The sequence below is a fragment of the Pieris rapae genome, chromosome 9 (assembly GCF_905147795.1).
Source record: "Pieris rapae chromosome 9, ilPieRapa1.1, whole genome shotgun sequence".
Taxonomy (NCBI): Eukaryota; Metazoa; Arthropoda; class Insecta; order Lepidoptera; family Pieridae; genus Pieris; species Pieris rapae.
The window spans coordinates 5526460-5545376 of record NC_059517.1 but is presented as its reverse complement, the minus strand read 5'-3'; the positions used below and the strand labels follow the sequence as shown (position 1 = coordinate 5545376).

The following is an 18917-nucleotide window of genomic DNA, read 5'->3' as shown; positions in this document are numbered from 1 at the left end:
CCCATTGAATTTTTAAACTCTTTGGACGTGCCTGGCTTACCACCGCACAATTTACGCCTAAAGGTTGGCTCCGTAGTAATCATGCTTCGAAACATAAACCAACCGTTGCACAGTTTTGCAACGGTATGCGTTTGGTGGTTAGAAAATTGAAGAACAATGTAATTTACGCTACGATAATGATAGGAAATCTCAAAGGTGAGGAAGTTCTTATTCCGAGGATCCCGATGATCCCAACCGATATGCCGTTTGAATTTAAAAGACTTCAATTTCCGATACGTCTTGCATTTGCCATGACCATCAACAAATCACAAGGCCAATCCTTAAAAGTTTGTGGTTTAAATCTAGAACATTCATGTTTTTCCCATGGTCAATTATACGTGGCATGTTCACGGGTCGGAAGACCATCAGCGTTGTTTGTTATTGCGCCTGATAATAAAACAAAAAATGTCGTGTATCACAAGGTACTTAAGTGAAGAACAACCTATGTACTAAAATACAGAAATAATAATGAATGATTAATGTAGGTATTTAATTTTTATGTATTTTTTCCAATAAAAAAAACAAACTGCTTATTTATTGCCATTAAGGCGGAACAAAGTTCGCCGGGGCAGCTTGTAATTTGATATTTGTAAGAAATCAATATTCAAAATATTTCTATTAAATAAATAATTAAATGTAATGATAGTGCCATTGCCCATTCGTATAAACAGTGAAGAGAACTATAAAACTCGACATGGTCGTATGTATTCAGTTCATCCAAAGAATGATTAATGTTTCTATTTGTTGTTGTTGTCGAAAGACGCATTTAATCGAGTATTGGAGCGGGAACGTGAATATGATCACCAGGAATTAGACTTAGTAGTTCAAACGAATGTAACCCTGTTGAATTACCAGCAAGTTTATGATACTTTAATGAAGGCAAACGATGATGAAAATGGCAAGACATTCCTCATGTCATTAGTTTTAGCAACTGTTCGGGCGAGATCCAACATAGCGGTTGCAGTTGCTTCTTCTGAAATAGCAGTCACATTGTTAGAAGGATGCCGTACGGCTCATTCAGAATTAAAATTACCGTTAAATCTTCAAACTATTGAAGAACCAACGTGTAATATTGCAAAACACTCAGCAATGGCAAAAGTTTTAGCGGCATCGAAAATCATCATCTGGGACGAATGCACAATGGCGCATAAACGTGCATTAGAAGCACTTAACCGAACATTAAAAGATTTACGCAATGACTCAAGATGTTTTGGAGGAGCAATGATTTTACTGTCTGGCGATTTCCGCCAAATACTGCCAGTAATTCCAAGATCTACGGCTGTCGACGAAATAAACACTTGCCTCAAATCGTCAAACCTATGGCGCTATGTGAAGAAACTGCAGCTGACAACAAACATGAGAGTTACATTGCTTAATGATACATCTGCTGAAGATTTCTCGGAGCAATTGCTGACTATCGGTAATGGTCAAGTACCTGTCGATGAATGGAATCAAAAGACGAACTTATTAACAATGTGTTTCCAAACATTATTTCTAACTACAAAAATAATGAATGGTTGAGTGAGCGAGCAATTTTAGCGGCTAAGAATAAAGATGTAGATGACCTGAACTACATAATTCAAAATAAGATCATTGGAACAATGCTTCATTCAAATCTATTGACTGCGTCACAAATGAAGATGAAGCCACCAACTATCCCATTGAATTTTTAAACTCTTTGGACGTGCCTGGCTTACCACCGCACAATTTACGCCTAAAGGTTGGCTCCGTAGTAATCATGCTTCGAAACATAAACCAACCGTTGCACAGTTTTGCAACGGTATGCGTTTGGTGGTTAGAAAATTGAAGAACAATGTAATTTACGCTACGATAATGATAGGAAATCTCAAAGGTGAGGAAGTTCTTATTCCGAGGATCCCGATGATCCCAACCGATATGCCGTTTGAATTTAAAAGACTTCAATTTCCGATACGTCTTGCATTTGCCATGACCATCAACAAATCACAAGGCCAATCCTTAAAAGTTTGTGGTTTAAATCTAGAACATTCATGTTTTTCCCATGGTCAATTATACGTGGCATGTTCACGGGTCGGAAGACCATCAGCGTTGTTTGTTATTGCGCCTGATAATAAAACAAAAAATGTCGTGTATCACAAGGTACTTAAGTGAAGAACAACCTATGTACTAAAATACAGAAATAATAATGAATGATTAATGTAGGTATTTAATTTTTATGTATTTTTTCCAATAAAAAAAACAAACTGCTTATTTATTGCCATTAAGGCGGAACAAAGTTCGCCGGGGCAGCTTGTTTTTATATAAGATAAGAAATTGAGCTAAACATAATTATATTAAAACACCATGAAATATAATACTAACTGTGTATGTGTGAGTGTTTTGTCTTTGTGTGAGAGTATTAGTTATCCTAGTTTAAACATATTAGATCCTTAAATAGGTTTTTGCATTCAGACATCAATCCTCAATTCATAAATGTGTTTATTTGACAAGATTTCGTTAAAATCTCTGCGAAACAGTAAATACCATTTTGGAAGACTCGTAAAGATTTTATTTTGGAAAATTGCCATACATTTATCGTTGGGCACGGATTTATGGACTGTTGATAATTACAAGCAATTTGTTTCTGGGGATTTGACGTTATAATTGTAATGCAAATTTGTGGTGAAGATATATTTTAAAATTCTAGATATTGTTACCAAGACGGGTTGAATGATTTTAGATGAGGCGACCATCACTTTTATGTCGAAGAAATAAAAGTACGAATAGTGAAGACAGGTGAAGTAAATGTTAGAACATATTCTTGGTTCAGGCTTTCGATGTTTTCTATCCAGTGTCCTTCCCCTAGACGTGATAATATATTAAGTGTTATCGTTGTATGATTCAGGATTTTTAAAATAGTTAGATACAGAAATTACATTAATTCTATTACAGACCAAAATAAATTTAGAGTATAGGCCAGTATACTATTTTTCAATTAGTAATTAATCCATATATTTACAGATTCTGGAGTTTATAAATTCGAATTTCCTAAACGAACCCCCTGTCTAAAATGCAAAAATTTAAATCTATATATATAAAAGAAAGTCGTGTTAGTTACACCACTTATAACTCAAGAACGGAAGAACAGATTTGGGTGAAAATTGGAATGGAGGTAGCTTAGAGCCAGGAGACGGACATAGGATACTTTTTATCCCGTTCGGCAGCGTTCCCATGGGACTTGACATGAAACGTCAGTCACTATAAAACGTGGTATAACAAAAAAGAATAATAAAACGCAAATGATAGCTATGTAATTGACGTATAATGACAGCTATGTAATGACGTATATATGATAATTTGATATTTGTAAGAAATCAATATTCAAAATATTTCTATTAAATAAATAATTAAATGTAATGATAGTGCCATTGCCCATTCGTATAAACAGTGAAGAGAACTATAAAACTCGACATGGTCGTATGTATTCAGTTCATCCAAAGAATGATTAATGTTTCTATTTGTTGTTGTTGTCGAAAGACGCATTTAATCGAGTATTGGAGCGGGAACGTGAATATGATCACCAGGAATTAGACTTAGTAGTTCAAACGAATGTAACCCTGTTGAATTACCAGCAAGTTTATGATACTTTAATGAAGGCAAACGATGACGAAAATGGCAAGACATTCCTCATGTCATTAGTTTTAGCAACTGTTCGGGCGAGATCCAACATAGCGGTTGCAGTTGCTTCTTCTGAAATAGCAGTCACATTGTTAGAAGGATGCCGTACGGCTCATTCAGAATTAAAATTACCGTTAAATCTTCAAACTATTGAAGAACCAACGTGTAATATTGCAAAACACTCAGCAATGGCAAAAGTTTTAGCGGCATCGAAAATCATCATCTGGGACGAATGCACAATGGCGCATAAACGTGCATTAGAAGCACTTAACCGAACATTAAAAGATTTACGCAATGACTCAAGATGTTTTGGAGGAGCAATGATTTTACTGTCTGGCGATTTCCGCCAAATACTGCCAGTAATTCCAAGATCTACGGCTGTCGACGAAATAAACACTTGCCTCAAATCGTCAAACCTATGGCGCTATGTGAAGAAACTGCAGCTGACAACAAACATGAGAGTTACATTGCTTAATGATACATCTGCTGAAGATTTCTCGGAGCAATTGCTGACTATCGGTAATGGTCAAGTACCTGTCGATGAATGGAATCAAAAGACGAACTTATTAACAATGTGTTTCCAAACATTATTTCTAACTACAAAAATAATGAATGGTTGAGTGAGCGAGCAATTTTAGCGGCTAAGAATAAAGATGTAGATGACCTGAACTACATAATTCAAAATAAGATCATTGGAACAATGCTTCATTCAAATCTATTGACTGCGTCACAAATGAAGATGAAGCCACCAACTATCCCATTGAATTTTTAAACTCTTTGGACGTGCCTGGCTTACCACCGCACAATTTACGCCTAAAGGTTGGCTCCGTAGTAATCATGCTTCGAAACATAAACCAACCGTTGCACAGTTTTGCAACGGTATGCGTTTGGTGGTTAGAAAATTGAAGAACAATGTAATTTACGCTACGATAATGATAGGAAATCTCAAAGGTGAGGAAGTTCTTATTCCGAGGATCCCGATGATCCCAACCGATATGCCGTTTGAATTTAAAAGACTTCAATTTCCGATACGTCTTGCATTTGCCATGACCATCAACAAATCACAAGGCCAATCCTTAAAAGTTTGTGGTTTAAATCTAGAACATTCATGTTTTTCCCATGGTCAATTATACGTGGCATGTTCACGGGTCGGAAGACCATCAGCGTTGTTTGTTATTGCGCCTGATAATAAAACAAAAAATGTCGTGTATCACAAGGTACTTAAGTGAAGAACAACCTATGTACTAAAATACAGAAATAATAATGAATGATTAATGTAGGTATTTAATTTTTATGTATTTTTTCCAATAAAAAAAACAAACTGCTTATTTATTGCCATTAAGGCGGAACAAAGTTCGCCGGGGCAGCTTGTTAATAATATAAGTTACGTGTAGTACCATAAAAAAATATCGCAGAGTATAGGCTTTGCAACCGGGTTCTTAATTTAAATACTTGTTGCTATAGATTACAATATAGAAGTCGGTTCGGAAAATGGAAGTGCACAGACGCAGCGAAAAAACAACGCTCCATTAACTTTATTAATTTTTCTATTCCCTGGAATGAACTCTAACGAGATGGCTTCATTTGTTTTAAGTACTCCTACAGCTTAACAGCTCCTATTAATTATAATCCATTGAATCCTTTTAACGAGACCAACTACGTATTATAAATTGTAGGTGAATGGGTAATAATTAAATGCCAATTAATGATTATTGTTTCGATGATAGGTTAGGGCTACTTATATAAAATTACTCGTATATTAAAAAAGCCGTTAAATCGCAGGCAAGTGTTAAATGGGCACATGAAAAAATCAGTGGCACTACAACCTCTTTAGGTCTTGGCCTCAGATTTCTGAATCTGTTTCATGATCAATTTTTACAGGCAAGTAGGTGATCAGTCTCCAATGACTGACACACGTTTTCGACTTTTTAGGCCTAAGATATTTCAGTTTCCTCCCGATATTTTCCTTCACCGTTCGAGCAAATGTAAAATGCGCACCTAGAAAGAAAGTCCATTGGTGCACAGCCGGGGATCTAACCTACGACCTCAGGTATGAGAGTCGCACGCTGAAGCCACTAGGCCAACACTGCACTGCAAATTAAATATCATTATATAATAGCCTTATACCTCATTTCATTTGATATAAATAAAGCGATTTATAACTTTATTTATATTTTTTTGTGCTTACATCTGTTTTAATTAAATGTATATTACTCATTTCGTTTGTTTTTAATTATGATGCATTTTCCGTTATACCGTGTGCCGGCCTTACCATCTCTTTCTATTATGTGATATATTTTCCTCAGCGTGTAGAATGATATATGAAATAGTTGTCGGTGATATATGAGTCCGACCCCAGATTGACGTTACACGAATGGCGAGGTTAGTAGTGCGAGATAACCCTTCCGGTGAGGGAACAGCGGAAATGTCGGATATAGGAGATATTGGATTTAATATGAGAAGTGCAATGGTGTATATTTATTTTCTTCTTAGCAGTGGATTTGTTAGAATTATACGTGGTTACTTCATCAAAAAAATCACCCCCCCCTCCTCTTGTCAGGAAAAGTAAGTTGCAAAGCTCCACAAAAATAAGAGTACATAAACGTATAAATTTTTGTAGGAATACTCGAGAATGAGCTGTTGACGTAGTCATCAAACAACATAGTCAAAGACCCCTCTCCCCCCTATATTTCTGACGTAATACTTGAGCGGCCCCTAAAGCAATTTTAGCAGCAAAGTTTATATTATTCCGAAAAATTAAATAAAAAAATAATATTTTATTTATTTATACTTTATCATAAGTAAATTACGCACGCAGCCTTTAAGTTTTAATTTTCTCTATGTCTATCTATCTTCCACGACCCAAAAAGTGGAAAATATCATCACAAAACTGACTCAAAAACTTACTTCACCCATGCGGCATAAAGTTTTGTTAAAGTTATAAAAAATCTGCAAAAGTTTCTATAAAACGCGAATGGGAAAATAAAATCGCGCACTTTTTTAACTGTACCAAGTATTGTCATTCATGGCTTATACACCTATACAATACTATATAATCTATACATTACATTAAAAACTATGAGAGCGTGAATCAATACACGTGAAAGGTACTCAAATAAGTCTATTTATAAAATGGATATTTTACGATCCCTGTCACTGCGACACTGCTTTACTGTCGCCGTAAAACGGTAATCTAGCAAATTTAAGATCACCGGTATAAATAACTCTCACTAGAAACTCAGTTAGCCAAAAACCAAGTGCTCTAAGCTTTTCCGGGTATTAGACTTTTCCAATTTCACTTATCAAGTGTATTTGGGCAAGTCATCAGTCCTAGGTGACTCAACCCGAAAAGTTTTTTTTATAGAACAGGGAGCAAACGGGCAGGAGGCTCATCTGATGTTAAGAGATACCGCTGCCCATGGACCCTCGATGCTAGAGGGCTCGTGAGTGCGTTTCCGACCTTTTAACGTTAATGGGAGAGACTTAGACGGATACGAAGTTTACAGCCTTACTCAAAGTTTATTCCATTACGTCATATCGCAGTTTAATAATTATATTTCTAAAACGGTGTAATTCGGAATTATTTGAAAATAAATATACGTCTACTATTAACAGGTAGTATAGCTACGCAAAAACATTCATCCAAAGATCTCTTTGGATTTATTCAATCCGTATTACCCAGGGAATTGTATTAATTACAGATTTTAGAAGTTGCACCTTCTTACCTTGAAAGATCAATGAAATGTCGCCCCATGCCCCATAGGGGTTTACGTGACTATAAATTAACTCAAGCCACTCCCCGAACCCTTTTGAATGTCGCACTCAAGGGATCAATAACTTTGGTCAATGTTTGCGAATTAATATTTAACACTGTTATTATAGAGTCTGCTTAAGTATGAAAAAGGTTGGATCGCAGCGTGAATAAGCCATATTAAGTGATGATGGGTCGGTATTATGTTTCGCCCTATACTTTAGCGTTATCTATATATATAAAAGAAAGTCGTGTTAGTTACACCACTTATAACTCAAGAACGAAAGAACAGATTTGAGTGAAAATTGGTATGGAGGTAGCTTAGAGCCAGGAGACGGACATAGGATACTTTTTATCCCGTTCGACAGCGTTCCCGTGGGACTTGACATGAAACGTCAGTCACTATAAAAAGTGGTATAACAAATAAGAATCAGACTTGGAATAATAAAACGCAAATGATAGCTATGTAATTGACGTATAATGACAGCTGTGTAATGACGTATATATGACAATTTGATATTTGTAAGAAATCAATATTCAAAATATTTCTATTAAATAAATACGTTTAATTATTTTTACAATTTACAATTTAATTATAATGATAGTGCTATTGCCCATTCGTATAAACAGTGAAGAGAACTATAAAACTCGGTATTGTCGTATGTATACAGTTCATCCAAAGAATGATGAATGTTTCTATTTGTTGTTGTTGTCGAATGACGCATTTAATCGAGTATTGGAACGGGAACGTGAATATGATCACCAGGAATTAGATTTAGTAGTTCAAACGAATGTACCCCTGTTGAAATACCAACAAAAGGAAGTTTATGATACTTTAATGAAGGCAAACGATGATGAAAATGGTGGTTTATATTTCCTAGATGCCCTTGGTGGAACTGGCAAGACATTCCTCATATCATTAGTTTTAGCAACTGTTCGGGCGAGATCCAACATAGCGGTTGCAGTTGCTTCTTCTGAAATAGCAGCCACATTGTTAGAAGGATGCCGTACGGCTCATTCAGAATTAAAATTACCGTTAAATCTTCAAACTATTGGAGAACCAACGTGTAATATTGCAAAACACTCAGCAATGGCCAAAGTTTTAGCGGCATCGAAAATCATCATCTGGGACGAATGCACAATGGCGCATAAACGTGCATTGGAAGCACTTAACCGAACATTAAAAGATTTACGCAATGAATCGAGATGTTTTGGAGGAGCAATGATTTTACTGTCTGGCGATTTCCGCCAAATACTGCCAGTAATTCCAAGATCTACGGCTGTCGACGAAATAAACGCTTGCCTCAAATCGTCAAATCTATGGCGCTATGTGACGAAACTGCAGCTGACAACAAACATGAGAGTTACATTGCTTACTGATAAAAAAGAAGAAAAAGAATAAAGATGTAGATGACCTGAACTACATAATGGTATGCGTTTGGTGGTTAGAAAATTGAAGAACAATGTAATTTACGCTACGATAATGATAGGAAAATTCAAAGGTGAGGAAGTTCTTATTCCGAGGATCCCGATGATCCCAACCGATATGCCGTTTGAATTTAAAAGACTTCAATTTCCGATACGTCTTGCATTTGCCATGACCATCAACAAATCACAAGGCCAATCCTTAAAAGTTTGTGGTTTAAATCTAGAACATTCATGTTTTTCCCATGGTCAATTATACGTGGCATGTTCACGGGTCGGAAGACCATCAGCGTTGTTTGTTTTTGCGCCTGATAATAAAACAAAAAATGAAAAAATGTGTATCACAAGGTACTTAAGTGAAGAGCAACCTATGTACTAAAATACAGAAATAATAATGAATGATTAATGTAGGTATTTAATTTTTTTGTATATTTTCCAATAAAAAAACCCAAACTGCTTATTTATTGCCATTAAGGCGGAACAAAGTTCGCCGGGTCAGCTAGTATAGAATAAAATGATGAAAAAATTATATCTTTTTTTTATGGCCCGCACGGTGTGTTATATATATACTAATCGCAAAATTTATCTTTGCGATTAGTATATTCAATAACTACTTTAAGTTATATCTGTTATAGTTTTTTTTGATTTAATAATAAAACAATTCAAAGAAAATTGTGTCTATTAATTCTTCTCTTCTCTTCGTTTATTATTAATATGGACTTATAAACGTGAGTATTGAAGAGAAGCAGTTTAAAACGAATTCATTAATTTACCAATAAATAATTTTAAATGTAAATCTGTGTTTCCTGTAATATGTAAGTAGGGTCGGAGTTTAAATCTAAAAAAAAGGAATCATTGAATGAAAAATAAAATGTAAAATGTAAATTAAGATAAATTTGCGCGCCACTGTGTGTGGCAGAATATGCGAACGACTTACGATTGTACCACCTGAACATTTTTGTACCATATTCTTGCAATAAATAAATTATTATTAATATTAAAACATTGCAATCATTAACATTAACTCGGTAGTTAAAATAAATGCCATTTTACCTTCAACACAGCTGCGAACAAAGTATTTGGCCAAACTTCAAAATAATTAAAGTAAATATTTGCATAAATGATTAATTTATTAATCTTGGTTATTGATGATAATTCTTAGTTAAAGTTTTATTGATGGAGTCGGGATTTCCAATTAAGAGTTTGTCGGACATGACGCGGAAGCTCTCACAAAGGCTTGGCTTGAAGGAGCGCCTGGGGTTGCATTATTGTGCTCTAATTATAGATCTACTCGCCCAGATTGAATTGCCTACTATAAGTGACGATATACATTATCATTTATATATATTATCTCTCCTTTTTCGCGAAGAGGTAGGCAGATACCACGCATCTCTTGCTACGGCCCTGATGTTCGTCGGGTTTATCTATAATTTTTTTTTATTGAATAATTTCCATATACAATATGTCATGCAGTAACTAGCTTGTTACTTAAATAGGTGTATAAATTATTAACTATTAAGTAGTGGCAAAATTTAAATGCAGTAATAAAATGAGTATAAATTCGTGGAACTTCGTAATTTTCTAGACAAATGTAATGAAAATTGAAATAAACTAATTTTGCGAGCGTTTTTGTTGCAGCTTCGTAGAATACTGAGTCAGTCATATACGTAATACGTTAATTGTAAATTATATTAAATTCACTATTTTGTAAAGCGCAAAAAGTCAGTTTCAGCTTATTTCATATATTCATTATGAAAGAAGAAACTAGAAATTCATGTATATTTTAAGTTAGATTACAATGTACCTAATTTTCTTCCTAGTTTTTATTTTTTAACCTAATATTGCTTCATAACAAGGTCTCTAAGAAAGTTAACATTTTAAGCTTACGTTATGTGAAAATGTTAGAAGACTTCTTGATGCCTGAACTTCAAAACTTTCCTGACTAACCAAAGAACATTGTTCCGTCCTCTTGGATATCACACACGTCCAATACGTCTCTGCCATGATAAAATTTTCTCAGGCAAATTGATCGCCAGTCGGTCCAGTCCTGATTTAAACCCGATGGATCTTATGGGTTTACATTAAATCTAAAGTTTATGTCAATAAGGTGACTTCTCTGGTGCCTCTTTTCTCTTGAAAGAAAATATCTGTCACGAAATGGCCATCACTGGGTCCACCTGCCGAGCCGTCATCAGTAATTTTATTGTTCTATTAACGCCCGAATTGGATTGGATTGTCAGACCATGCCAGTTGATTGATCTCCTACCGGCATCCCAATAACGAAACCCTACGAAGAAAATCCATTTTAGACGGATAGAATGCAATCTCTTCGCTCTTTACACTCATATTTGATAATCAATATATATCAAATAAAGTAAATAAAACCGTAAAAATTATATTAAAATAGACATGTCTGTGTTTAAAACATATCAAATAGCTTTTTAATTACCAACTTTAAAAACTGGTGTAAGTTACTTTCATAAGATAGGATATTGGCACAGTTGAACTGTCATTTTCATACAAAGGTCTATCCACAGACACGGATCCGACCTACCATGGATAGCTTGTATCGACAAATGGCTATTACAATCCGTCGATTGGTTATTTAAACAATATTTGGATTAAAATGTATTACTATATTATATATCTCATATATAGTATATATCTCAGATGGTCAAAAATGGATTGAGATAGGTTATGGGGTTTGGGCGTATATGAGTGCAGCAAACGCGAGGGCCTACATTTGGACGGTATTATTTTTTTAAAATAAATTCCCGAAATGTGTACTTTTATTATAAATATTTTTTTTATACACAACTTACTTTTTTTAATCGATAAAATATATGAACTTTCTTTTGAGACGCCTTGTATATTCCGGATATTCATATTCTCTTCATTCAGAAAACTTCGGGGGATAACAGTGGATTTAAGTAAAAATACGGAAACTTCTAAGGGTAATGGGTTGTCTACGAATAATTATACCATTCAAGAGATGTATCGTAAAATTATTCGAGGTTGTGGGAGAAAATGTATCAAGCGCGTAATCACTAAACTGAGCGTAAGAAATGTACACCATATTTCCCGTTAAAATAATTATTGCATAGACTAAGGGTCTGTTTCACAATGTCCGGATAAGTTCCAAATACGCTATTTATTTTTATCTATCTATTGGTAGGATAAACAGTATTTTTGCGTTTCACGACTATCAGATAGCGCTATTCGTCATGAAATGCCAAGTATCTTATTCGGAACTTTTATCTTTCGAATAATTTATGTGTTGCATAGCTATTTGGTACTTTATCCATACATTGTGAAACACGCCCTAGGTGAACAAAATCTGCATAACTTATGCATTCAATTGAATGACACTGGTCATAGAGTAAAGTTTTAATGATATTGGAATATTATTTAAATATTTTTTTCGACTAAGGGTCCTTCATGAAAACGTACCAATTCTTGAAAGTTTTGCCTTGCTTGCCTTGTTTACATAAAAATGAGTGCGTCTTAGTTAGAAACAATATATTCTTATAATCTTGACAATGATCTAAGCTGGAGGAACCGCTTGAATTAGTTTAAAACAGAGGCGAGGCTCAGAATATATTTGGTTCATTCCACATGACGTAACGATACTCGTTGCAAATTCCATTAAAGCCGTTCAGCGGGACAAACGTTCGAGGCACGTGTTGATATTACACTGTATTCCATAAATTGCATAGCAATGCCATACTTGCGGTTATGGTGCACTGGGAATTCTCTTTAGTGTCCATCATTTTTGGTTATATTGAAGTTTTTATGTGCGTCCAATTTTTGGATATTATTACACACGTACAGTTAAACGGCTTAAGAAGTGTTTATTGGGACCAATTATATAGCTGGTAGTAAAATATATTTGCAATATATAGCCTACAAATTAGCAACATGATGCTTTACTTTAGTAATTGTACAATCCCGTTGTTTTTAATTTTATTTTTGTTAATTTAACTTTGTTGCGCACTTTTTGCATCTTACAATGTTATTTTCCTTACCAAGGTTGCCTGGAAGATATCGCGAGTGAGGCCGACCATTGTCAATCATCTCAGTTACCTGATTTTATTTGTTCTCTTTATACAAAGTGGTCAATAATTAAAAAAAATCATAAAAACAATAGATCTCATATTTATTTAGGTAGAAATGAAAGATGCCTTTGCCATGCCTACATTCTAAAAAGATACACAAATAGACATGAAGGTATTTTAAAATAGTTATATTACCCCCGGTTTGAAAATCAGAGTTTCAAATTAAAGCTTAGCAAAATTATCTTTTTGAGTTATAAGTACATACATACATTACACTCAAATAATTAGTGACGATGTACCGAATGTACCCTTGCGGCAGTTTTCCCTCGAACAATATAGGTTCTCTGTTTTGTTTAGCTAAATGTGTTACCAACAAATAGGAAAATTTGATTGCTATTTGCCGATGTTAGAGTATGTAGAATAGGGTAGGGTAATTTACATTTTCGCAGCGTACTGTTCTCATATACTTTTTGATGGGTTACATTTATTCGCAAGTCGACTTTGAATATTTTTTTTTATAGAACAGGGGCAAACGGGCAGGAGGCTCACCTGATGCTATGTGATACCGCCGCCCATGGACACTCTCGATGCCAGAGGGCTCGCGAGTGCATTGCCGGCCTTTTAAGAATTAAAACGCTCTTTTCTTCAAGGATCCGTCGTATCCTAACTTAAATTTCTAAGCGTATATATTGAGATGAAAGCAGACTACGATATTGTAAACTAAACGTTTTAAGCGCTGTCGAGCGTTGGCATAATTCAAAACATTTCATTCTAGGTCTCCCACGAGATCTAGAAATGAGTAATCATAGCAATCTTTGTAATTATTTTTATTCAAAGCCCGGGCCATCTGTTGCTCGTTGAATTATGCGGAGGGGCGGGAGGGGTTACACGAGTAGGTCTTTTAGAATTTCCGCTCTTACGGCGTTTTCATCCACAGGGACTTTGTATTCATTGCAAAAAGTTTTGTTTTAAATTTATCAGAGCTTACATTGTAGAATTATAAAGCTCTTATTTTTTATTCGTTTTATTGTGTTACGAGACTTTGTCTACAGTTCTCTTTCTTGTTTCACATGAAAGTATAGTCTTAATTCGATGAATAAACTGAACAATATTATCTGTATAAAGCTCTAAGATTACTACAATATTAATATAATAATTCTGGTAAACATAAGATACTACAATATTATATATGAGTTAGAATTTATATCTACGCGCCTCCGTATAATATGAATCGACCGTAGCCAAAATAATATTAGTGTTACATAATGAATGGCGGTCGTTTGGCAATCTATTACCAAGTTGGTCTCGAACTTCGTTATCTACTTATTCGTTAAAAATAATTTCTTAACATGATTTATGGTGTAAGTGTCTGGGTGTCCAGACGATTGGAATTATCTGTCTCATCTTATGTTTACTCAAATTAAATGATCCATCGTATAGATTAGGGACAGTATTATGTAATAAAACTACAGAACTACTTCTTACGTTTATTTATTTTTATGCTTTATTATCTTATTCGAACAACATGTACATAACAAAAACAAAAAACAGGTTACAAAAATTATAAGGCAACGGGCGGCCTTCTCGCTTACAAGCGATTTCTTCCAGGCAAACCTATGCAAAATAAATAACAAAAAAAACACGTTTTTTAACTTTTAGGTTTTATTACTGCGCTACGATGTTCTTTTTAAGCTTAATATTGTTATATATTGCAAGACTAACCTATGAAAACATTGGTTTATTTGTGGTACAAATTCATTTCAAGTTAAGTGAAACTTTGTGATTCTTAAAACGCCTAAAACGTTTTGCAGGTATGAGTATTCTTTAAGACTATGAGGTTTAAAAGGCTTGACTCTTCAAAAAAAAAAATAATATGAAAAATAATCAATTTAGTATGTATCTAAATTCATTCATTAATGAAAGAATGTTACGTCAAATGTCTGTTCACAAACAATGTCTAACTCTCCTTAAAAACTTGTAAGATTTTCTCTCAACTCGGAATTCGGATTCACCGAAACTTTTACATTATGAGTTGATACTTATTGCTTTTGATAGTTTATGGACTTTAGAACAAATATAACGATCAAGCTACAAAGTGTGTCTTTTATAAGTCGTGACGTGAATTGCGGAATTTTAAAAGTTCGATGTTGGGTGTATCGATTTATATACATACTAGCAGACCCGACAGACGTTGTCTTGTCTAAACGTCTTTATTATTTGAAAATTTAGAACTTTTTTTAATAAGCTAAAACTTTCTGGACCATTTTGATGAAAATTATTATTCAAATGTTATGACAATATCTAACGATCCAGCACATGGTCTACAATAACACAATGATAACAAAACTTTTTTTTAATTTGATCGCAGCGCTAACTGTCGGGACAGACTAAAATTAAAATTAAAATATTATTTAAAATTTGACACTGCGATGGTAGCGCCGTCTGTCGGATCCAATGTAAAACATTCCAAAATCAACAACCACTAATAAATTAACAATTAAGTAAAAAAACATTGTCTAGCGGACAAAATTGTGAATCTAAACCATTCCCAGATCCCCTTGAAAACACACAAAAAATTTCGTCAAAATCGGTCCAGTCGTTTGAGAGAAGTTCAGTGACATACACACTTACAGAAGAATTATATATATATAAAAGATAACATTGTAGGTATATTGGTCGCACTTTTAATTTATGTAACGTCCGCATGTATCTTTAGTCAAATTAGCAATTACAGTTTGTGCATATTTTTTCAAAGTTGGTGTTGATATGTGGAACGTGGTTCCTGGTTTTATTTACATCAATTATAATTAATAGCATAGCATTCATAGCATTCTTCTTTTCCAGTTGTGGACAGAAGAGCTGTTCAACTTAGCGTACAATCTGAACCAGTTCAACAATCCAACTATCAAGTTCTTGGAGAAACTCCACACGAAGATCGTCTTGAAGGCAGATAAGTCCGGGAAGATATTAGTTAAGAAGTAAGTCTTTTTTTAAGTTTTACTCAACTCAACAGTACAACAAATTTGTAATAAATTATTTGAAATAGCATAAATTAATTTTTAATGGAACAAGATATACCGTATATATTTCATTAACTCAAGCGCCTAGAAGGCAAACAATTTAATGATCGTTTCTCGCTCCGTTACTTTTATATGATGACATTTTCGAAAATCGAATTAAAGTTCTAACAGATCTAACATCAGATTCTAACATTCTAATGTCAACCTCAAGCGTTACTGATCATACAATAATACGATTTTGTGCGAAAATTATGCTGTAAAATATGGTTTCTATAGAGCAATATGAGTTGTAGAAACTGGTGCCACTGGTGTTATTTTAAAAAATCTAGCAATTTATAAAATACTTGCTTTTCTCTGTGGATTCACCAACCCTATGAACGATATTCTACGTATATAGCCTAAAGCTTCCCGCGGCGAATTACATACAGATAATTGATCAATATTTACTTAATATTCACCCAAATAGGCACCAGTTACCGCGAAATCAAAATCGACAGCTAGATTTATTTTCATTGATTACCTTGAATTCAGTGCAAGTCAAGCTTCGAGCTTTACCTGTGTAGATAAAATATTTGGCAACGACAAAGCAGTTGTACAGATAACAATCAAAACTAGTTTGGCAAAGTTTGCCAAATTGGCGTTTGAAATTGAACTGTATAAACTGCAGCTAGTCCTGGCTTTGCACTGCTGTTGAATTAAGATTATGCATATACTAAGGAACGCCAGTATTTGTTTTTTCTTACGCCTTCCGATATAGCGATGAGATTTTTGTGGATGACATAAGAGATATTTGTGTTAGGCATCACAGTATGAAAACATTACCAAATTAAAGCGTGTTTATTACCTTAATACCTCAAAATCAAAATTCGTTCATTCAGTTTAGATGCGTCTTAGGGCATGCTTATGAATGTCAAAAACGTTTACAAAATAGCAATAGCAAAACTACACCAATTCATTAACGCCCAAACCCAATAAAATATCTCGATCCATATTGACCATCTGATAAACCTCTTAATCCAACGACGACATTAACGACGCCAAAATTGGATTGTCGTCGTAGGGTTTGGTTATTGGGATGCAGATAGAAGATCGATCGACTCGGTCTGATCTCAGATTGTTTTCAATCTGAGGTTGTGGATTAATTATTGGATTCTAGCGTTACACTGTCCCGATATTGGCAAGCTATCTGTTACGGGTTGACTGAGGCTTCTTCGAACTGAATCTGTTACGTGTATCATTCTGTACTTATAACATTGAAAGTTAATTACATTCGATTTAATTAAAACAACACAAAACATTTGTTTAAATTTAGCATTCGATGTTTATGGATTCGGAGTTCTTTTGAATATTAAATTAAGTTTTGTATAGAAAAATGATCTACTCCTCGACTCTCTAATCAAAATGGAGCTGCGCCTGAAGTGTTCTTTGTATATCAAACTACTCTTCGCTATTACTAGATTTCCAGTTCATTGATTATTCTTTTCTAAACTGCTAAATTATGTTTTTAATTACGATTCAAAATATTTTTTACTGCTGTATTGCTTTTAAATTGTTAGATTAAACGATTGCAGTTCTATTGTTATGTGAATAATTATAATATTACTTAGAATGCCTAAAGAGCTCATCAATATGATAATTAAAGCTCACATAGGTCATTCAAAGTCTGCAGACGGTTGATGAAGGCCTCCAGGGATGATTCAGTGTTTGATGTTGCCACTGTACCCGCAATACGAAGTAAATGCCTAACTTAAATTGTTTTAGGTTATTGGTATTCAACATATCATCTTTTTTATATCAATTAATAAAAGTTTTTGTCTCAGACCATAGTGCAACTCAATTCCGAACCTAGTTGTGTTCACGTGATGATTGGTAATGTCACTAATGACGTATTTTCTAAACAAGTTTCACTGGGAATATATGAGAATATTTTGAACTAGAAAAATATAAATGCTTAATATTAAGTGTAATTTTTAATTAATGTCCAAAAGCACTGTAACTGTCAAAGGAGGTTGTTACATTTATACGTTTTACTCTTGTTATTTGTAAAGTATATATCTTGCTCATGGAAACAGCGGCGCTATGTATGTTGAGAGAACTGCATTATTATAACTGTTGCTATTGAAAGCCAAAGAATAACGCTGATGTTGCTTCATAAGTGATTTAGTAATTTTACGACTATTAACATCCACGGCGGTTGTTGCTTTCGCTATTGGTAATATATGCTTCTGGTTTTTGAATTTGGTCAAAAAGAAATTCCGTTGTCCCATCGAACCTTTTTCAATTTGATAACGTAATCGGACATTAAAAGGGTTATGCTAAAAGAAATATTTTATTTCTGACAGACGGAATTGGGGCTCGGGAATTTGTCCTTTGTTTCACTTACATATTTTTCCGAACTTATTATAACAATGGGTTACTAATATATAAAATGAGCAGCGAATTAGCTTCGTGGTAAAAAGTAGTTTACTATAATAAAACATACACGCCTTTTTGGCAGGAGAACAAACAATTAAATTAATAATACATATACAAATAATATAAGGTACAAACATTGAACTTAATTTAATTAAATATGACTATTTAAATGGTAATGTGCACGATTATTTATCTATATTTTAGACCAAATACTAACTTGAGGATTTGACAGGTTCGATATAAGGTATCCAATCAAAGCTGTCGATGTCTGTTGCGAGAAAAATGGATATAATACCTCCCCCATAAGATGAGCAACTATTTGCATTTACATATATATATATATATATATATATATATATATATATATATATACATATATATATATATATATTATATACATATATATATATATTATATATACATATATATTATATATAGATATATGCTAAAATCTAATACAAAGAATCTTTAATATGTAATATATTTTTGCTTACAAGCATCTATGAACCAAGGTTTCAGTGACAAAAATAACTGTGATATTGCGGTTTGAAAGACGCAAGCTTTCATTCTTCGTTC

General features: G+C 33.9%; 1 protein-coding gene across 1 annotated transcript in view; it reads left to right on the top strand.

The window, feature by feature from the left end:
- LOC111001439 (1-phosphatidylinositol 4,5-bisphosphate phosphodiesterase classes I and II) overlaps positions 1–18917 on the top strand; it is a 76702-nt gene that overhangs the window by 23070 nt on the left and 34715 nt on the right. Inside the window, exon 4 of the mRNA XM_045629474.1 lies at positions 15751–15884. Coding sequence (XP_045485430.1) covers positions 15751–15884 — 134 coding nt within the window. The remainder of the gene's footprint in view (positions 1–15750; positions 15885–18917) is intronic.